Source organism: Dreissena polymorpha, chromosome 12 (assembly GCF_020536995.1).
Source record: "Dreissena polymorpha isolate Duluth1 chromosome 12, UMN_Dpol_1.0, whole genome shotgun sequence".
Lineage (NCBI taxonomy): Eukaryota > Metazoa > Mollusca > Bivalvia > Myida > Dreissenidae > Dreissena > Dreissena polymorpha.
The window spans coordinates 24,664,667-24,682,350 of NC_068366.1; the positions used below are offsets into that span (position 1 = coordinate 24,664,667).

The 17,684-nt window shown below is 35.7% G+C and overlaps 1 protein-coding gene and 1 pseudogene across 6 annotated transcripts in view; one reads left to right on the plus strand and one right to left on the minus strand.

Moving 5' to 3' along the window:
• LOC127852968 (paramyosin-like) overlaps positions 1–17,684 on the minus strand; it is a 76,457-nt gene that overhangs the window by 9,810 nt on the left and 48,963 nt on the right. Inside the window, exons 1-5 of one of the 6 annotated variants that reach the window (XM_052387063.1) lie at positions 6,357–6,436; positions 4,711–4,823; positions 3,011–3,039; positions 2,676–2,852; positions 1,523–1,603 (exon numbers count right to left, since the gene is read on the minus strand). In XM_052387063.1, the coding sequence (XP_052243023.1) occupies positions 1,523–1,603; positions 2,676–2,852; positions 3,011–3,024 (272 nt within the window). In that variant the 5' untranslated portion in view covers positions 3,025–3,039; positions 4,711–4,823; positions 6,357–6,436. Of the gene's footprint in view, positions 1–1,522; positions 1,604–2,675; positions 2,853–3,010; positions 3,040–4,710; positions 4,824–6,356; positions 6,547–17,684 lie in introns of those variants that run through there. The other 5 variants (XM_052387064.1, XM_052387065.1, XM_052387061.1 and 2 more) reach the window with 5 other exon arrangements.
• Positions 11,276–13,379, plus strand: LOC127853754 (uncharacterized; annotated as a pseudogene).

Genomic DNA, 17,684 nt, shown 5'->3' on the forward strand with positions numbered 1-17,684 from the left:
TTGTTGAAGATTTGGATATACGCTGACATTTCAAATATACGAATGAATATTATAAGTATACATGCACAAGGGTTGTTAAATACATTTATAGACTGTATGGTTTAATACCTGATTTCGCTAGCTATTGTATCACATGCCATACCCTGTTTCCCATGTAATATAACCATTAAGAATATTTTTATCTTACACATGTGTAGTATACTTTTTAAGCGCTTTCATTGGCTTATTTTCGTTCGATTGACCAATCACACTTTGTTATTTTGCTGAAATGACGTTGCAACGTCAAATGACGTCACGAAATGTAAACAGCATTTGGGATTTATCATTATGTTTGTGTAAATATTTATTTAATTTGCTCATTTAAAAGCATGTGACAACAAGAGCTGTCACCCTATGATGCTGATGCCCCATATAAACGCTTGATAGAAGTTATGAGCTTTTTTTCGAAACCTAAACGCAGATTTCGAAACCTAAACGCGGACCCTAATTTCAAGGTCAAGGTCACAGGGGTCAAAATTTGTGTGCGTATGGAAAGGCATTGTCCATATACACATGCATGCCAAATATGAAATTGCTTTCTGAAGCGACATAGAAGTTATGAGCATTTTTCGAAACCCGAACGCAAAGTTTGACAGACAGACGGACGGACAGACGGATGGACAGACGGACGGACAGTCCGATCACTATATGCCCTCCTTCGGGGGCATAAAAAGATCTGACACTCGTTGTCATTTCATACCATATTTGAGTAAACTCGTTCAGGAAATTCGTTCGTAAGCTCGCCAATTAGTAAGCGTTTTAATTGGCTTAGTTTTCGTTTATTGACCAATCGCATTTTGCTATTTTGCTGAAATGACGTTGCAACGTCAAATGACGTCACGAAATGTAAACAACATTCGGGATTTATCATTATGTTTCCGTACATATTTATTTAATTTGCTCATTTAAAAGCATGTGATAAAAAAGATCTGACACTCGTTGTCATATCATACCATTTTTTTTAACTCGTCCAGGAAATTCGAATTCCTGAACTCGTTTAATAAAATATGGTATGATATGACAACTCGTGCCAGATCCTATATTAATTAACGAGTTCAGGAATTGTGTTAGTAAGCGAACCTTTGGCTCGTAATACGGTAAAAATTAAATAAAGAATGCCAGTATTTGGCAGATTTTTCCATGAAAAGGAGTTTGCTTTTAAGAAAAACACTTTTCAATATTGACAGTGGAAATATATTCATTTGGATTGTTAACAAATCTTCGTATATATCTCTCGTTTCGAAAAAGATACAGTTTTAGTGTATTTTACACTATTGACACCAATGAACTGACATTTATTTCAACAAAGAATATGTTATCCGATACATAATTATTCTTTCCTTATTTTTCACTGTTATCGTGTAAGCGATACACGTTATATCAATAAACATAATAAATAAAAGGACTGAATTGTGAGTAATGTATGGATAATGACGAAAACGACGATAATGATGAGTATGTTTACAATTATGACTAAACTTACTCGCTTGTCAATTCTTCATTTTTCAACGATAATGAATTATTGTGTTCGTGTACGTTGTCAGTCCCATGGGTTTGGTACATCCTGAAATATATGACACAAGATGTATATTAAAAATCACATTGCTAACATAGTTTACCTATTCTTAAGCTAGTATCTAGAGCTAATTATACTTGTAACTTTACTTTGGGTGAAGGCAGACAAACAAATGTGTTCACCCTGTCAAATTCAACACGATTCTTGCTTCATTTGAATACATAATCTTTCATAATCCATTCGAGTCTTCAGACACATTTGATACAAATAAATCAATATAAATGAATGGATATTTTGGGGTACATAGTTACAGCAATATAAGCAATAAGGACAAATCGGGCGTGCGGTTCGACTAATGGTCGGCTTGGTAGACGGACTGCCATGTTTTCACTGGACAAGAACGATATCTAACTTGTCGGAGAAGTCATCATAGGAACATGTATTCATAACAAGTTTATAAAGATTGCGCACATATTTCCTTTACTTAGACATAGTGACCATGGCAATATTGAAATACATATGTTTTTTAGAGCGTTTGACAGCTTAAAATTTGACCTATCGACCTAGTTTTTGACGCAATGTGACCCAGTTTAAAACATAGCGTGATATAATTGGCAGAAGATTCATGAAAATTGGGTATTACATGTGGCCTCAAGAATATAGATGCGTTTTTTTCTAGTTTACCTAGACACCTAGTTTTTGATCCCACGTAACGCAGTTTTGAATTTGGCAGATACATTATTGAATCAATAATGTTCTTATACAGTTTCACAAAGATTGGAAAATTGATGTTTCGAACTCGACCAAGAAATCGTAGGGAGCATTTTTTAACCAAGTTTCATGAGGATTTGGAAAGAAAATTGTTTTCTAGTGTTGAAAAGCTTTTTTCATAAATAACTTAGTGTCCTTGTTTTAAACCCAATTCCAGTTTGAAAAAGCATTGACAATTACAAAAAAGTTACTTCCCAGACCATTCATGTCGTCCCATGAAACGGGCTGACGACTGTTAGATTAGATTTTGTTTAATTAGATGCGGGTGACAAAGTACATGTCAATGAAGGAAAGAAACCGAAGTGTACAAACGCTCATATTGAACCATTCTTTTTACAGAAAGTATTACGTTTTTTGTTGTAGAACTTTTTCACGCCCGTAATTCACTCGACGGTGTCCGGTCTCTTCTACGTATTGACGGTCGAACCGCAGTTTACGACTCATTGTATTTTGCTGGTGGTCATTATATCTATCCTTATTATTTGGGGCGGCTGTTTCGAATTTTGGTATATAAAGCGGAGGTGGCCTGGAATAAAAAACAACAACTGAGGTGCACAACATTTCTGAACAGAGGTTTTACCAAAAATATAAAAGCGTTAATAAATTAGAATTGAATGTATTATTTAAAAAAAAATACACACATTTGTGATGAATATATAAATAGCAAAATACAATAGCGAATACCTTGTCTTCGCCATTCCGTGTGTTGTAAACTGAAAGAAGAAAGACAGTTGACGTTTAAAAAAAATTCACCAATACTCGTCGCTTCTAATAATTTTGAAAATTTACTTTCAAAGTAATAGAGATACGCTTTCACCATTTATTATCTAATTCAGTTGTATTTCCAATTACATTTTTGAATAACATGTAAAAAAGCGTTCACCTAAAAATCATAGTGCAGGGTTTTTCTGCCTATTTTGTGAAAAGGAGTCTGACCAAATTGGGAATTTTTTATCGACAAACTTGTCCATTTTGGGAATTTTTGCTTCGATGAAACGGCTCATTTTGGGAAAACATTGTGAATTTATCATGCTTAAATAAGTCAGTGGTTTAAGATATAAATTTGTTTTTATTTGTTATTTTGTCTTCTTTATATAAACACATGCAATATTGGGCATGATCAACGTTTATTCAAGTACTGCAATTTTGTTTTTCAGTTACAGTTACACTCTGAGATAAGAACTGTACAGTCAAAAACTTATAGCAGATATTTTTTACCAAAACAAACACCAGTTAGTCACACACGTTACAGCATATTTTTTCTCTGATTTCTGTTTTTGAAAGCATCACACAGCTCCCCCAATGTTTTGTCATTCAGATCTAGACCTTTAATGCAGGTAAGCATCAGATGAGTAAGTTTGGTTTGTGTGAATGTGCTGCGTAATGGGGAGCACAGCAGGTTCATGGTGCTGAATCCTCGCTCAACCACAGCAGTGCTTGTTGGTATGATACACATCAGCTGGACATTAATAATCTAAAAATCATAAGTCATAAGACACTTCTTTCTAAAAAAATTTTTTTTTTTAAATAAGGATTTTTTTTTATAATTTCGGTTTGGGATCGGGTCCGTTTGCTTTGGGAACGCCTCCGTTTTCCGGAGGCGCAGACAGTGCTGAAAAACCCCTGTAGTGGTTCATTGTTGTCTGAATTTCCATATTATCTTAACACATTAAACTGTAATGTCTTTTTTTACCAAATATAATTGAAAGAAGAAAAAAAATCAGGCAGAAACAAGCGGTCTGCTCTTTAATGTTCATACAATTCATGTGCTAGTATTTCTTAAAAATGTTGAGAACTTACGGAATATGAATTATTTATTATGTTCTAATTAATAAAGCCAAACATGCTTTGAACTGTAAACACATATTGTTGTATTTCAGTATTATTGGGTTGGGTTGGATACAATAGCATTTTTGTTTAATATAGGTTTATCAACATTTCATGGTGAATGCTCTTTAAGCAGTCGCCTTACTCAGAAATAAAGAACGGTTCACTAGTTTTAGTCGCAACGAATTGTTTTTAGTTGGTCGCGTTAGCGGCCAGCTTAATTTACAGAGCATATTTTGCAAATCAGTGTGTGCTTAGAAGCCTTAAGTACGGTAAGAACCGCAATTCACTCTGCAAGGGACGATTACCGCTGCTCTAGCCGTGAGTGTATATACCCTCTAGCAGTGAGTTTATATGCCAGCTTGTAAGTCGACTTTGGCCAGTCTAGTGTTTATCATTGAAATCTGTACATATTGGCTGCTTTCAGGGAAACCGGGGCTTAATGCACGTCAAATAAGATTAGCCTGTGCACACTGATTAGCCTGTGCAATGCGCACAAGCTAATCAAGGACAAGAGCGAACAACTTCAGTGCCTTCAGCGCTTTGATTATATTTACATTGCCTTCAAGTAATTATCTTAGCTGGTTGGCGTAGTAAATCTTGGAATCTGAGTTGGACACTTCTCCATCGGTTAACGTTAGTGAGTCCAAACGTTGCAAATGAGCTGTTGCTGAAGAGGACAATGCTGTTAACTTTATCACCCCAGGACACCCGAAACCTTGTGAGCAGTGTATAACCATTTGAGCAGTGTTCGGAATTTTACCATAAACTTACATAGGGTAAGTAAATTGGAAAAATTAAAATTAACATACACTTACTATATGTCTCTACCAAGCAAAGAAATTGCAACAAAATGGCTGGAAATTAGTTGTTTTTTTGTCACCAAAAAGAATTATAAAGTCACTGCTCATATTAGGTTTCCTGGTCTTCTCCAGATGGTATCCATATTTTTCCCAACATGGTCATTAAAAACGCAAATTTCTCAACAAGAAATAGTTTTCTGGACACACCTTGCTGAGAGGTTATGGCAGACATGTGTACGTTTGTATAAATCCTTTAATAATTGTAGTGGATTGCAAATAAAAGCAGTTTTTCTCCCCTAAATGCCTGAACATGACCCATTTTGCCCGATCTTCTACTTCAGAGAGCCACAATTCGCTCATATTTTAAAGAAAATTTGTCAGGATTTTTTCTGCATGTAGATTGTTATCAGTGTTAATACACAGTTGTTTCAAATCGGACTTTTTTTCCAATTTACATACTTACCCTATATAAGTTTATGGTAAAATACCGAACACTGCTCAAATGGTTTTACACTGCTCACAAGGTGTCGGGTTTCCTGGGGTGTTATGTTATAAAAATTTAATCTCTTTATTCTGGTTGGCCATTTGGTATTGTACGCTTTGCACACCGCATGCACGTAGATGTACTTTTTTGTAAACCAGTCAAGTCCGTTCTGTTTAAAACTCACTGTATTCATCAACTGATCAAGTACATCAATGAACAACACAACTAGTCCAAATAATGTGTATGTACCACATAGCAGAAAAGATCTATGGAAGAGTCTTTAAATATTTAGGGTTACTGTAAACACTACAAAAGTAATCCAAAGACAATATTTAGCTCGTCTCAATAAATGTACGTGTTCGGTTTGCTTGTGGATTATACTTGGAACAATATAATCCTTCTGCTTTCGTTATCTTATATTGTTATATGTTGAAAATTGTTTGATATCGGTTTTACTTTAAAATTAATATCAATACACTAGATCTGTCTATCATATTTTACAAAAGTACTTTTCTCTGATGATTAGTAATAATACTGTGCAAGATTCGTGTTGGTTGGTAATTAACAATAAATGTAAAACTTGCTGTCACATATTTTAAATTGGTACATATGCAAGGCTAGCGTGCAGATTGTCTGTTTACTGTCCCTTTAATATTAGAATACTGTTATTGTATTTATTTTTCTTAACTGATCAATCACGTTATAAAAATATGGAGCTTAACCGCCAATTTCAAATTTCAATCAAACATGTTAATACATGCGTGGTTGAAAATATTATAATTTTGTATTGTTGGAAGCTAGCGAGTTAAATCAGGTTTAAAACACGTGCTATTACTATCCATTAAACAACGATAACGATTGCACTCTCAGAGTATTCTAGACAAAACAAAAACAAAACAACAACATAAAACATTACCTGTAAACACGAACAACCGCCGTTTAACCCGTCTCATAACTTATAATCTAGTTTCGCTTTCCTAGTATGCATAACATAGCGATTTACACAGAACAGGAAGTTTAAACATGTAGCCAAAATGTACGTGTTTATTTTAAATCGCGGTATCGACTGATAAGTAAATTTCGTGGTTTTCAATTAAAATAGTAGTGTTGCATGTATTGAAGGATTCAGGCTTTTGTTAGTAGTTTTTTTCACGTTTTTCACGTACGATTTTTTTCTTTTGACCAACAGCAAATTCAACCTTCAAGTGAAATCAGAGTCCCGATATGCAGAACTGCGTTGGTAATATAATTCCGGGTAATTTTCCACGAGTTCGATTAGTTTTCCAGATGATTTTTGAGATGACAGCTTCCCTCGTCGTGCTAAATACCGTCTGTATCTTGTCCACATCCGCATTAGAATGCTCACTTGAGCGTTCTTTTGCGGCACCTATTGCGCGTGCGGATATGCGGATGCGGATGAATGGAATAAGCGCAGTGCATTTCAACTGGTTCTATTTTTTTGCGGATGCGGATATGCGAACAGATGGAATTTAGTTTAAGTACAGATATATGGATTGCAAACAATGCATTTACAACTTCGAATGATATTTGCATTTACATAAAATTGCACTTTTTAATGAAAGTATTTATTTCGCTGATATAAGAGTGGTAATGCGGAAAATTGTTTGGATTTTATAAAGCTATAGACAACTCTTAAGACACGGTTAAACTCGGACTGTATCACACAACCTGGATATCTGAAATTATGCTTTAGATCTAAATTAATCAGGGGGCATGCTTATATGGGAGCTTACCGGGTTTAGGAGAGGTTAGTTGGAACTTACTTCCAAGATGGCGTCGTTTTTGTGTTTTTCGTGAAGGAGTAGCGGATATTTCCCCCCGGTAAGCCTATTTATATTTATATTTATTTTAATTGAATGCGCCCTTTCGGCTCTACGGTGTTTGTGTTTCCCTCGGGTTTTTTGTTTCATAACCGTATACGTCGGAATAAAAAAGTTTTTGAAGCAAAACCGGCCACAAATTTGTTGTTTCATTTCTTGACCTTCGAGATTTTGGATATTCTCATATCATTTTCTCGTATAATAAAACGTTGTGTGCATGTTTACAGTAAAATATAACATAAATCACGATTATTTTTTTATCTTGACACGTTTTTATGTCTATTAATTCATTAAATTTAGAATGTTGTTACGACCAAATTATTGCGATTCGGAATGCCTGAAGCAATTTGGAATACCTGACGCTTGATAAGAAGATGCATATCAGTGGATTTTTTTTATATTGCAAACTTAAATATTTACTGTTTATTTAACACAATGACATTTGACGCGTTTTGCCAAAACGATACTGATACATGTATGTAATTTTGATGTGACACGTTTTGGAAGACCTTCTTTTGAACAAGTGATGAGTTGGTTAATATATAATAATCACGAAAAGTGAACTTCTTCTTTTCCCCATTAATTGCAGGGCCTCTCTGGAGCATCGACGCAATTTGACTATTCAATGAGTCTTGGGCCTGGGTAGAACCAGTAATTGGTGTCTTTTGGGGAGATTCAAAGAACGCTTCAAAAGTGGGGATCAAACCCTTGGCCTCCCGATCGCTAGGCGGACACCATATCCACTACACCACGGCGATCTCTATTTGCAGTGGATAGAAAGATTTGTCCAAAAGCAAAACACGATATGATTTCAGTAGAAGTTATCAATATTTATATGTATTTTGTTCTCTTTATACTTATGTGAATACATATTATTTAAGACTGTTGTATTGATGAAATAAAGTATTGGTTCACTTAGATAGGTTATTTCGTTTGTTCCTAACATTGACTTCTAATCTTAAGAAATGTTTATATGTCAAATGCATAACGAATTCATTCCGATTAAAATGAATTTTCTATCATGTATGTAAGTACTGAATACACTTGACAATGAATGCAGAGACATCGTGGGAAGAAATGACGTAACACAGATAATTGTTTATTTTAATTAAAAAAGGTGAAAAACTAGCATCATGTCGAAACGTGTAGTTAAGTAGCACTCATAGAAATTATATGTCAGACTTGTCTGTGTAGACTAAATAACATAAACACTGCAGGTATCAGCTGTACATGTTTTTGCTTGGTTCATGTGTTTTTATTTGTTGTTTCAGTCCGACACTGTTGAAGGATTCTTTCTGGCATATTCTACATTAAAACTCATGTTTTCCATGAATGGGGCATTGTATCAAAGTCCTTGGCAAATTTTTAATTCCTAATTACATATACTGCAACGAATAGTGCAATCATTATCGCCCTCTAGCCTGCATCATCTGAAAAGACAGTTAAAGTATAGTTAAACAAAAGTTCACATCAGAACAATATCGACACGTCATCAAATACATTAAATTAATTAAAATATTACTGAAAAGGGCTGATAAACATTCTTTTATCTAGTACATCAGCCACCCCACAACCCATCCTCTTGAAAATACGTGAATTGATTCAGTTGGTCGGCATGCTTTTCGTACAGCATTATTATAATTCTACAGTAAGTAACGTGGTTCAGAAAACACTCAAATTGCACTAAAATTGCGCCACATAACATGCTATAAAACTTTTATATTGTATTATTGAAAAAAACATATAAACTTTATTTAAGATGAGTAGATATTTCGTGTCAATCATGTTTACTTGGGAAAGAGCTGTTCGTCATTTGGAAGTCAGTTTCCAAAATGTGCTAAAAAGGATGTCAGTTCCCAAAAGGGAATCAAACCATTATAATTCGACATTTACTGAATTAATACACATAAACACGTGTCGATATTATAAAATAATCGCGATTTATGTTATATTTTACTAAAAACATGTAACAATAGTTTTTATTAAACGAGAAAATGATATTGGAACATCCAAAATCTCGAATGTCAAGAAATGAAACAACAAATTTGTGGCCGGTTTTGCTTCAATAACTTTCTTTATTCCGACGTCTACGATCTTCAAACAAAAAACCGAGGAAGCACAAACACCGTAGAGCCAAAAGGGCGTATTCATTTTAAATAAATATAAATACAAATTGGCTTACCGGGTGAAAATATCAGCTACTCCTTCACGAAAAACACAAAAACGACGCCATCTTGGAAGTAAGTTCCAATTAACCTCACTTAAACACGGTATGCTCCCGCCGCATGCCCCCTTGAATAATATACCTTGCAAGTGTTTCTTCAGTGAAAATGTATTTCAAATGTGCACGATTTATTACAAAATTCCGTTGTAAACATATAAGCGAATGTTTTGTCTCACCAACTCCGCTCTACCTCTTATAATCTGACAATACAAGTTTTTCGCACAATCCAAAACTTTGTATGCTGCTATGTATGACATGTAAAACACATTTTTCCATTAGCTATTTTAAATTGGCGACAGAGTCTTCAGATCATTCTCAATATCGCACGAGCTCAGCATGGCTTAAATCATTGTTCAGTGCGTGAGACGTTAATAACAATCATATGCTACAAAACGGATGATTTACCTTTCTTACCTAGGAAAATAATACTTTGTTTGTCGTAAATTAAGACTCGACCCTGAGGTTGACATTTAACCTAACTATTTTTATCGTAACATGAATTCAATCGAGTGAAATCTCTTCGGTGAAGATTCCTATCTTACGAAATATTTGATCTTATAGACGCACCGGTGTAGAACAGTTATATCTAGTCACCTGCAAAAGTATTTCATTTGCCAATCAACCAAGTGTAAGAGAGTGCACATGGTCGTCGCTCTTTTAGGACCATGTGGAAGCAACTATTCTACGGGTTTCCGTCAAGTTTATATGGGCAGTAAAGCTGTCAGGGGTGGTATCGAACATGAAATCTCTGTATTTTAAATGATCCGCAGCTGAACGTGGGAGGTTTCTCGTTTTATAATTGGTATTTTATCCAATGAATTAGGTGTGCTGATATTTATTTTCATCAAGAACTTCCGACAAACCATCGCAAATTCGCAAGCATAGTGCGGGTAGGTGCAGACAATTCACGCAATGACGAAACAGATACAAAAGGTTAGAAAGATTATGATATAACCGACCTTTGTTTTATTGCGGTTTTGGCAAAATGGAAATTCATAACGCGGCCTTCATCGCACCAGTGTGTTGCGAGAAAAGTTAAACTAAATCACTAACGCACCTTGTGTCGCGGCTTCATCTCAAGCACATTTTCTGGACATGTTTTAAACAAAAACAATAATATTGTTTCAAACATATATTTTTAATATGCACGAATGAATAAATCCCGTTTAATACAAAACATGTTTTTATTTATTTTAATAGTTAAATTAGTGTGTCTAGCAATTATATCTGGGGTCACCCATGGTCGGGCCGGCTAACTCTGTTAGTTGAACGCTAGACATCAAATCCGAGTGTTGCGTGTTTGATCCCCGGCTCAGCCACTTAACTTGAGTGTTGATTGGCCATAACCTAATTTGTACGCCCACCCCCATACTAATGATTCAAACATGTCTGTACGTTATCGGTGTAGTGATGTGCCCCTTGTTAAAAAAGCTCGAGCATGAACAGAGTGAAATAGCTACTGACTGCCATGATATCACTCAACTACTGTTGATAACTGCGATAAAAATACACCTATGTTGTTAATTTAGTTGATATTATTGTTATAAAAGGTTTATTACAAATGAGCCATATGATATATTAGACCATCAAATCCATTTCAGTCGATAACTTGGTTTCGCATTTGTCATAAGCAATTATTAGAACCAAGATTAAACACTTATACCGTAAGCAAACATCCGATACGACTCGAGTTATACTGTTCAAGAGGCATTCGGTTAACGGAGTTACGCTGTTCGGACAGGCACAGGTATAACCGTCATACCATTTGGTATGGGGTTAGCCTCTTTAATAGATAAACTGGCGCAAAGATCGATAAATGAACAGTTAACTTACAGATAAAGAAGGAAAACGGATTACGGTATCGTGCTCTTTTTGATTATGAGTTTAAATGTATACTCCGAGTATTAACTATCGACAATTACCAATAAACGTGTATCTTTTATTTATTCGATTAATAGTCGGAATTCATTAATTATAAAAACAATAAAGATGCTAAAGAATTTGCATCACCCAAAGGGGTGTACCCATACTCCCTAACATCTAAGGACCATGCTTCAGCCCTGTGATGTTAACATAGCCATGAAAACAAACATCTTAACTTAAATTTGAGTTTTATTTGAATAATAATTGCAATTTTAATGGCACAGGGTTGTATTAGGGTCCTGGGTTGAAAATGCTCTGAACAAGTAATAAAGATTATTAAGCACAAAAGTAATATTGAGTTTTAAGGTATTAATAAGCTTGACGTAATCAAAGCAATATAACAAGTTTTTAACTAAATCCATTTAATAACTAGTAATTTGGTTTCTTTTCAGGTGCAGAGATGATGTCCCGAAAGTGGCCAACTACGTAGAAATCACCGTACCTCAGTACCTCCCAGATGACTTTAAGACCTTTTTTCGCAGGACAATGGGTACTTTTGAAAGAGTTCTGGAGAGAATGTCAACTGATGATCAGCTTCGTAGAAGGATTGCAACTGGGGGTCGTGAACAAGTTCCATTGGATAAGGACTTACTTATGACGCTTTGGTATTTGGGTAATTTAGAGACAGTAAGGTCTATTGCAGACCGTTTTAACGTATCAAAGTCAACTTTCTTAGACCATAACGGAAGAATGCTGACAGTTTTATGTGACAGTCTTCTTAAGACAGTAATATGTTGGCCATCAAACAATGACAAGCAGACTGTGATTGATGAATTTAACAATAAGAAATGCTTCCCTGGAGTCTTGAGGGGGGGGGGGGCAATAGAAGGGACGCACATAAAAATGTCGGCACCAAGGAAAAGGTCTCCAGACTACTTCAATAGAAAAGGACACTATTCAGTAATCTTGCAAGCTTTTTGTCGAGAAGACAGGCGTTTCACAGATGTGTATTGAGTGTCGCCTGGAAAGGTGCATGATGCACGCGTTTTCCGTAACTCGCCTTTATATGCTGCACTTCCCGGGTTTACTGGAATGTATCAGATAATAGGAGATGAAGCTTATCCGATTTCTAGATACTTGATGACACACTTTCGCGATAATGGTCACCTTTCAAGGGAACAGGTGAACTTCAACAAAGCCTTTCTGGCACCCGTGTCCTCATAGAAAACAGCTTTGGCATGTTAAAGAGTAGATTTTGCAGACTTATGTTTATTGTTTATCTTCATGTAACTTTGTCAAAATGTTTGTCTTAACGATATCTTGGTTGAGTTCAAAAGTGGTTCCGATCCGTTGAAAAACATGGCCGCCAGTGGGCGGGGCAGTTTTCCTTATTTGGCTATAGAGAAACCTTGTAAACACTATAGAAGTCACAATTTTTACCCAATCATCATGAAAGTTGGTCAAAACATTGGTTCTATTGATGTCTCAGACGAGTTCGAAAATGGTCGAGATCGGTGAAAAAACATGGCCGCCAGTGGTCGGGGCATTTATCTCTATATGTATATAGTGGCAGTTTTCCCTATTTCGCTATAGAGAAACCTTGTAAACACTCTTGAAGTCACAATTTTTGCCCAATCATCATGAAAGTTGGTCAAAACATTGGTTTTATCGATATCTCGGACGAGTTTGAAAATGGTCGGGATCGGTGAAAAAACATGGCCGCCAGTGGGCAGGGCATTTTTCTCTATATGTATATAGTGAAAACATGTGAACACAGTAGAAGTCACATTTTTGGCCTAATTTTCATGAAATTTGCTCAGAACATTTGTTTCCTTGATACGAGAGTTGAGTTCAAAAATGGTTCCGGTCAGTTGAATAACATTGCTGCTGGGAGGGGGCAGTTTTCTCATTATGCCCCTCCCCCATTTCGAAGAAGAGGGGGTATATTGTTTTGCTCATAACGGTCCGTCCGTCCACCAGATGGTTTTACGGATGATAACTCAAGAGCGCTTATGCCAAGGATCATGAAACTTTATAGGTACATTGATCATGACTCGCAGATGACCCCTATTGATTTTCAGGTCACTAGGTCAAAGGTCAAGGTCACGATGACCCGAAATAGTAAAATGGTTCCCGAATGATAACTCAAGAACTCTTGTGCTTAGGATCATGAAACTTCATAGATACATTGATCATGACTTGCAGATGACCCCTATTGATTTTCAGGTCACAAGGTCAAAGTCACGGTGACCTGAAATAGTAAAATGGTTTCCGGATGATAACTCAAGAACGCTTATGCATAGGATCATAAAACTTCATAGGTACATTGATAATGACTCGCAGATAACCCATATTGATTTTCAGGTCACTAGGTCAAAGGTCAAGGTTACGATGACCCGAAATAGTAAAATGGTTTCCAGATGATAACTAAAGAACGCTTAGGCCTAGGATCATGAAACTTCATAGGTACATTGATCATAACTCGTAGATGACCCCTATTTTTTTTCAGGGCACTAGGTCAAAGGTCACGATGACCCGAAATAGTAAAATGATTTCCGGATGATAACAAAAGAATGCTTAGGCCTAGGATCATGAAACTTCATAGGTACATTGATCATGACTCGTAGATGACCCCTATTGGTTTTCAGGTCACTAGGTCAAAGGTCAAGGTCACGGTGAGCCGAAAAAGTAAAGTGGTATCCCGATGATAACTCAAGAACGCTTATGCCTAGGATCATAAAACTTCATAGGTACATTGATCATGACTTGAAGATGACCCCTATTGATTTTCAGATAACTAGGTCAAAGTCACGGTGACCTGAAATAGTATAATGGTTTTGGGATGATAACTCAAGAACGCTTATGCCTAGGATCATGAAACTTCATAGGTGCAACGATCATGACTCGCAGATGACCCCTATTGATTATCAGGTCACTAGGTCAAGGTCACGGTGACCTGAAATAGTAAAATGGTTTCTGGATGACCTCCTTTCTAGGTCAAAGGTCAAGGTCACAGTGCCAAAAAAACGTATTCACACAATGGCTGTCAAGGTCACGGTGACTCAACTTAGAAAAATGGTTTCCGGATGAAAACCCAAGAATGCTTACGCCTAGGATCATGAAACTTCATACCTACATTGATCATGACTCGCAGATGAAATAATGATGAAACTTGACCAGGATGTTTGTCTGGACAATATCTAGGTCAAGTTTGACATTTGGTAAAGATTGAATGAATCAACTCCTCTCAGGTGAGCGAACTAGGGCCATCTTGGCCCTCTTGTTATATTAAAAATAATGAAACATACTAATAAAAATTGTCATTGACCATTATTTTTGAAAAATGTTTGGTTTTCACTTATACTGCTCAGTAGTTATTGTCCCCTACCGGTTTCACATGGATAGATGGCAATATTGACATTATGCACGTCATTTTATTTTCTCGATACATCAAAAATTCTGGTCGCTATGGCAACAAATAAAATATTTTTTTATATATATTTCTGACAATGAAGGAGCCGGTAGGGAACATATATTGCTTGGCAATAGTCTTGTTTACATTATTTTGTAATCAGCCAGTTAGTATTGAGTCATGCATTTATCTTCATATTTTTTAATTAAAAGTAATAAAAAACAAGGCTATTGTCAAGCAATATGGTCCCCTACCGGCTCCACCATTGTCAGAAATTCCACCATTTTCAGATTGTTTTTTTTGGTTGCCATAGCAACCACAATTTTTGACATAGGAACAAAATGAAATGACGTGCATAATGTCCATATTGCCATCCATCCATGTTGGAAGTGTCATGAAAAAATATTAAGAACTTTTAAAATTATTGCAGGATCCAAAAAAGTGTGCCAGACAGACAGACAGACTCACAGACAGACCGACACACAGAGCGCAAACCATAAGTCCCCTCCGGTGAAACCGGTAGGGGACAATTAAAGTGTCCATATGTCTGTGAAATGATAAGGTATTTGTGTATCCAACATAATTGTTTTCACATGTATGCAATTCTATGTTCTTGAAAACATGTCTATTGCTTTTAAATAAATTGACTAAAAACTATTGCTGTTCCACTTTTATAGGAAATTACATAACAAACGATAACATATCTTTAAACAACAAGAGCACCACATAAAGGGTGCCACGCTCTGCTGCGGGTCCAGTTTTGAATAAATAAAAGCTTGTCAGAATTATTTTTTTTAGAGGTCACAGTGACCTTGACCTTTGACCTAGTGACCCCAAAATGGGTGTGGCGTGTAGAACTCATCAATGTGCATCTACATATGAAGTTTCAAAGTTGTAGGCGGAAGCACTTTGATTTTAGAGCCAATGTAAAGGTTTAAGCACGACGCTTGACGGCGGACGACGAGCTGGCTATGACAACACCTCGTCGGTTTCTCCGAAAACAGCCTAGCTAAAAATTAACAACAATAATAATAATATCAGCCATGATTTGGAATTTGACACTAATTTCATTAAAAGTTTGAGTCAATGCAACATGCTAAAGTGTTGGAAGCTTGTTACTGAAGTGTATAGATTTTTTTTAAGTTGCATGGATGCAATTTATAATTGGAATGCAAATGTCTAACCTCGAATTTTAGTTGAAATATATTCAGAACTGCACACAAAAATTGCCTAAACATGCATGTATCTAGAAACAAGAGCTGTCAGAGGACAGCGCTCTCGACTATTCGAGTGCTTGACAGTATAACGTAAGCCATCATGAGGTAATTGTTCATATTATTCAATAAGGTCAAGATGATAGTTCAGGTATATATTCCACAATCTATTGAACATTTGTAAAGACATGAAACAAACTAATAAGATTTTATTTCAAGTTTAATAGCAATAGCTTGGGTGGGAAGTTTGGACGGTAATTCAAAAATAAAAAAAAATATAAAAAAATTGGGGGGGGGGGAGGTTGAGAGGGGGGTATAATGTGGGGTGGGGTAATTTATAAGATGATCTTCAAAAAATAAAAAAAGGAAAAAAGTATTAATAAAATCTGATCATAAATAAAGAAGTTATGGCAATGTAAGTCAAATTTACTCTTGACCTTGAGAGTCAAGGTCATTCAAAGGTCAAGGTAAAAATGAACTTGGCAGGTACAGTACAGTAAGTTTGAAAGCAATAGCATTGATACTTTAGAAGTCAAGTGGATCTAAACGCAAAATTTAACAAAATATTCAGTTACTAAGACAAAAAAGGGACATAATTCTTACAAAATGCTTGATAGAGTTGTCTGCTCTTGTTTATAGATTGGGGTCATGTTGGTAAAGAAGTTTGCAAAATATGAAAGCAATATGTCAAGGGACATTGACAATATTTGAGGTGGTACGCAAACTTTAACATAGATTTATCAATAATATGCATATTCTTAATGGAAAAAGGGTCGTAATTATTACAAAATGCTTGATACAGTTGTCTGCTCTTGTTTATAGATTGGGGTCATGTTGGTAAAGAAGTTTGCAAAATATTAAAGCAATATGTCAAGGGACATTGACAATATTTGAGGTGGTACGCAAACTTTAACATAGATTATCAATAATTTGCATATTCTAAGTGAAAAAAGAGCCATAATTATTACAAAATGCTTGATAGAGTTGTATGCTCTTGTATATAGGTTGGGGTCATGTTGGTAAAGAAGTATGCAAAATATGAAAGCAATATGTCAAGGGACATTGAAAATATTTGGGGTAGTACGCAAACTTTAACATTTGCACGCTAACGGAAACGCTAACGCCCAGGTGAGTAGGATAGCTCCACTATATATATTTCATATATAATAGTCGAGCTAAAAAACATTGAAACATAATATCATATGGTTGACCTTTGTTTAAGGCATGATGATTATGACATAACATATCAATATTAATGTAATGTGTTTGTTTTTTATTGGTTTACTTTCATTGAAATCCATAGATCACTTCTAATCATCACAAAGTAATCATTCCATACTTGAGCTGATGATCGAATGTTAGATCTATTTTTGCTTTAAGTGTCAAATTCCATCACAATCTTTTTTAGTATCACATTATGGCTCTTTGATCCCGTCGCTTTGTTGCTGTCTTAAGCTCGACGTAAGCTGCCACGATGGTCTTCCATCTCCCATCAACCTGCTTGCTATTAAAAACCTTAAAAACCTTTACTGTTAAGAGATTTGCACAGTTCTTCAAAAAGTTTTTTTTAACAGGGGGTTGTTGAACTTATCTACATTTGCTTTGTACAGTTCAAGCAGGAGCAGGGTTTGTGATCTTGTCCATGTAGTACTGGAAGTATCTTTTTGGTCTTTGGTTCTCAGACAGAGAC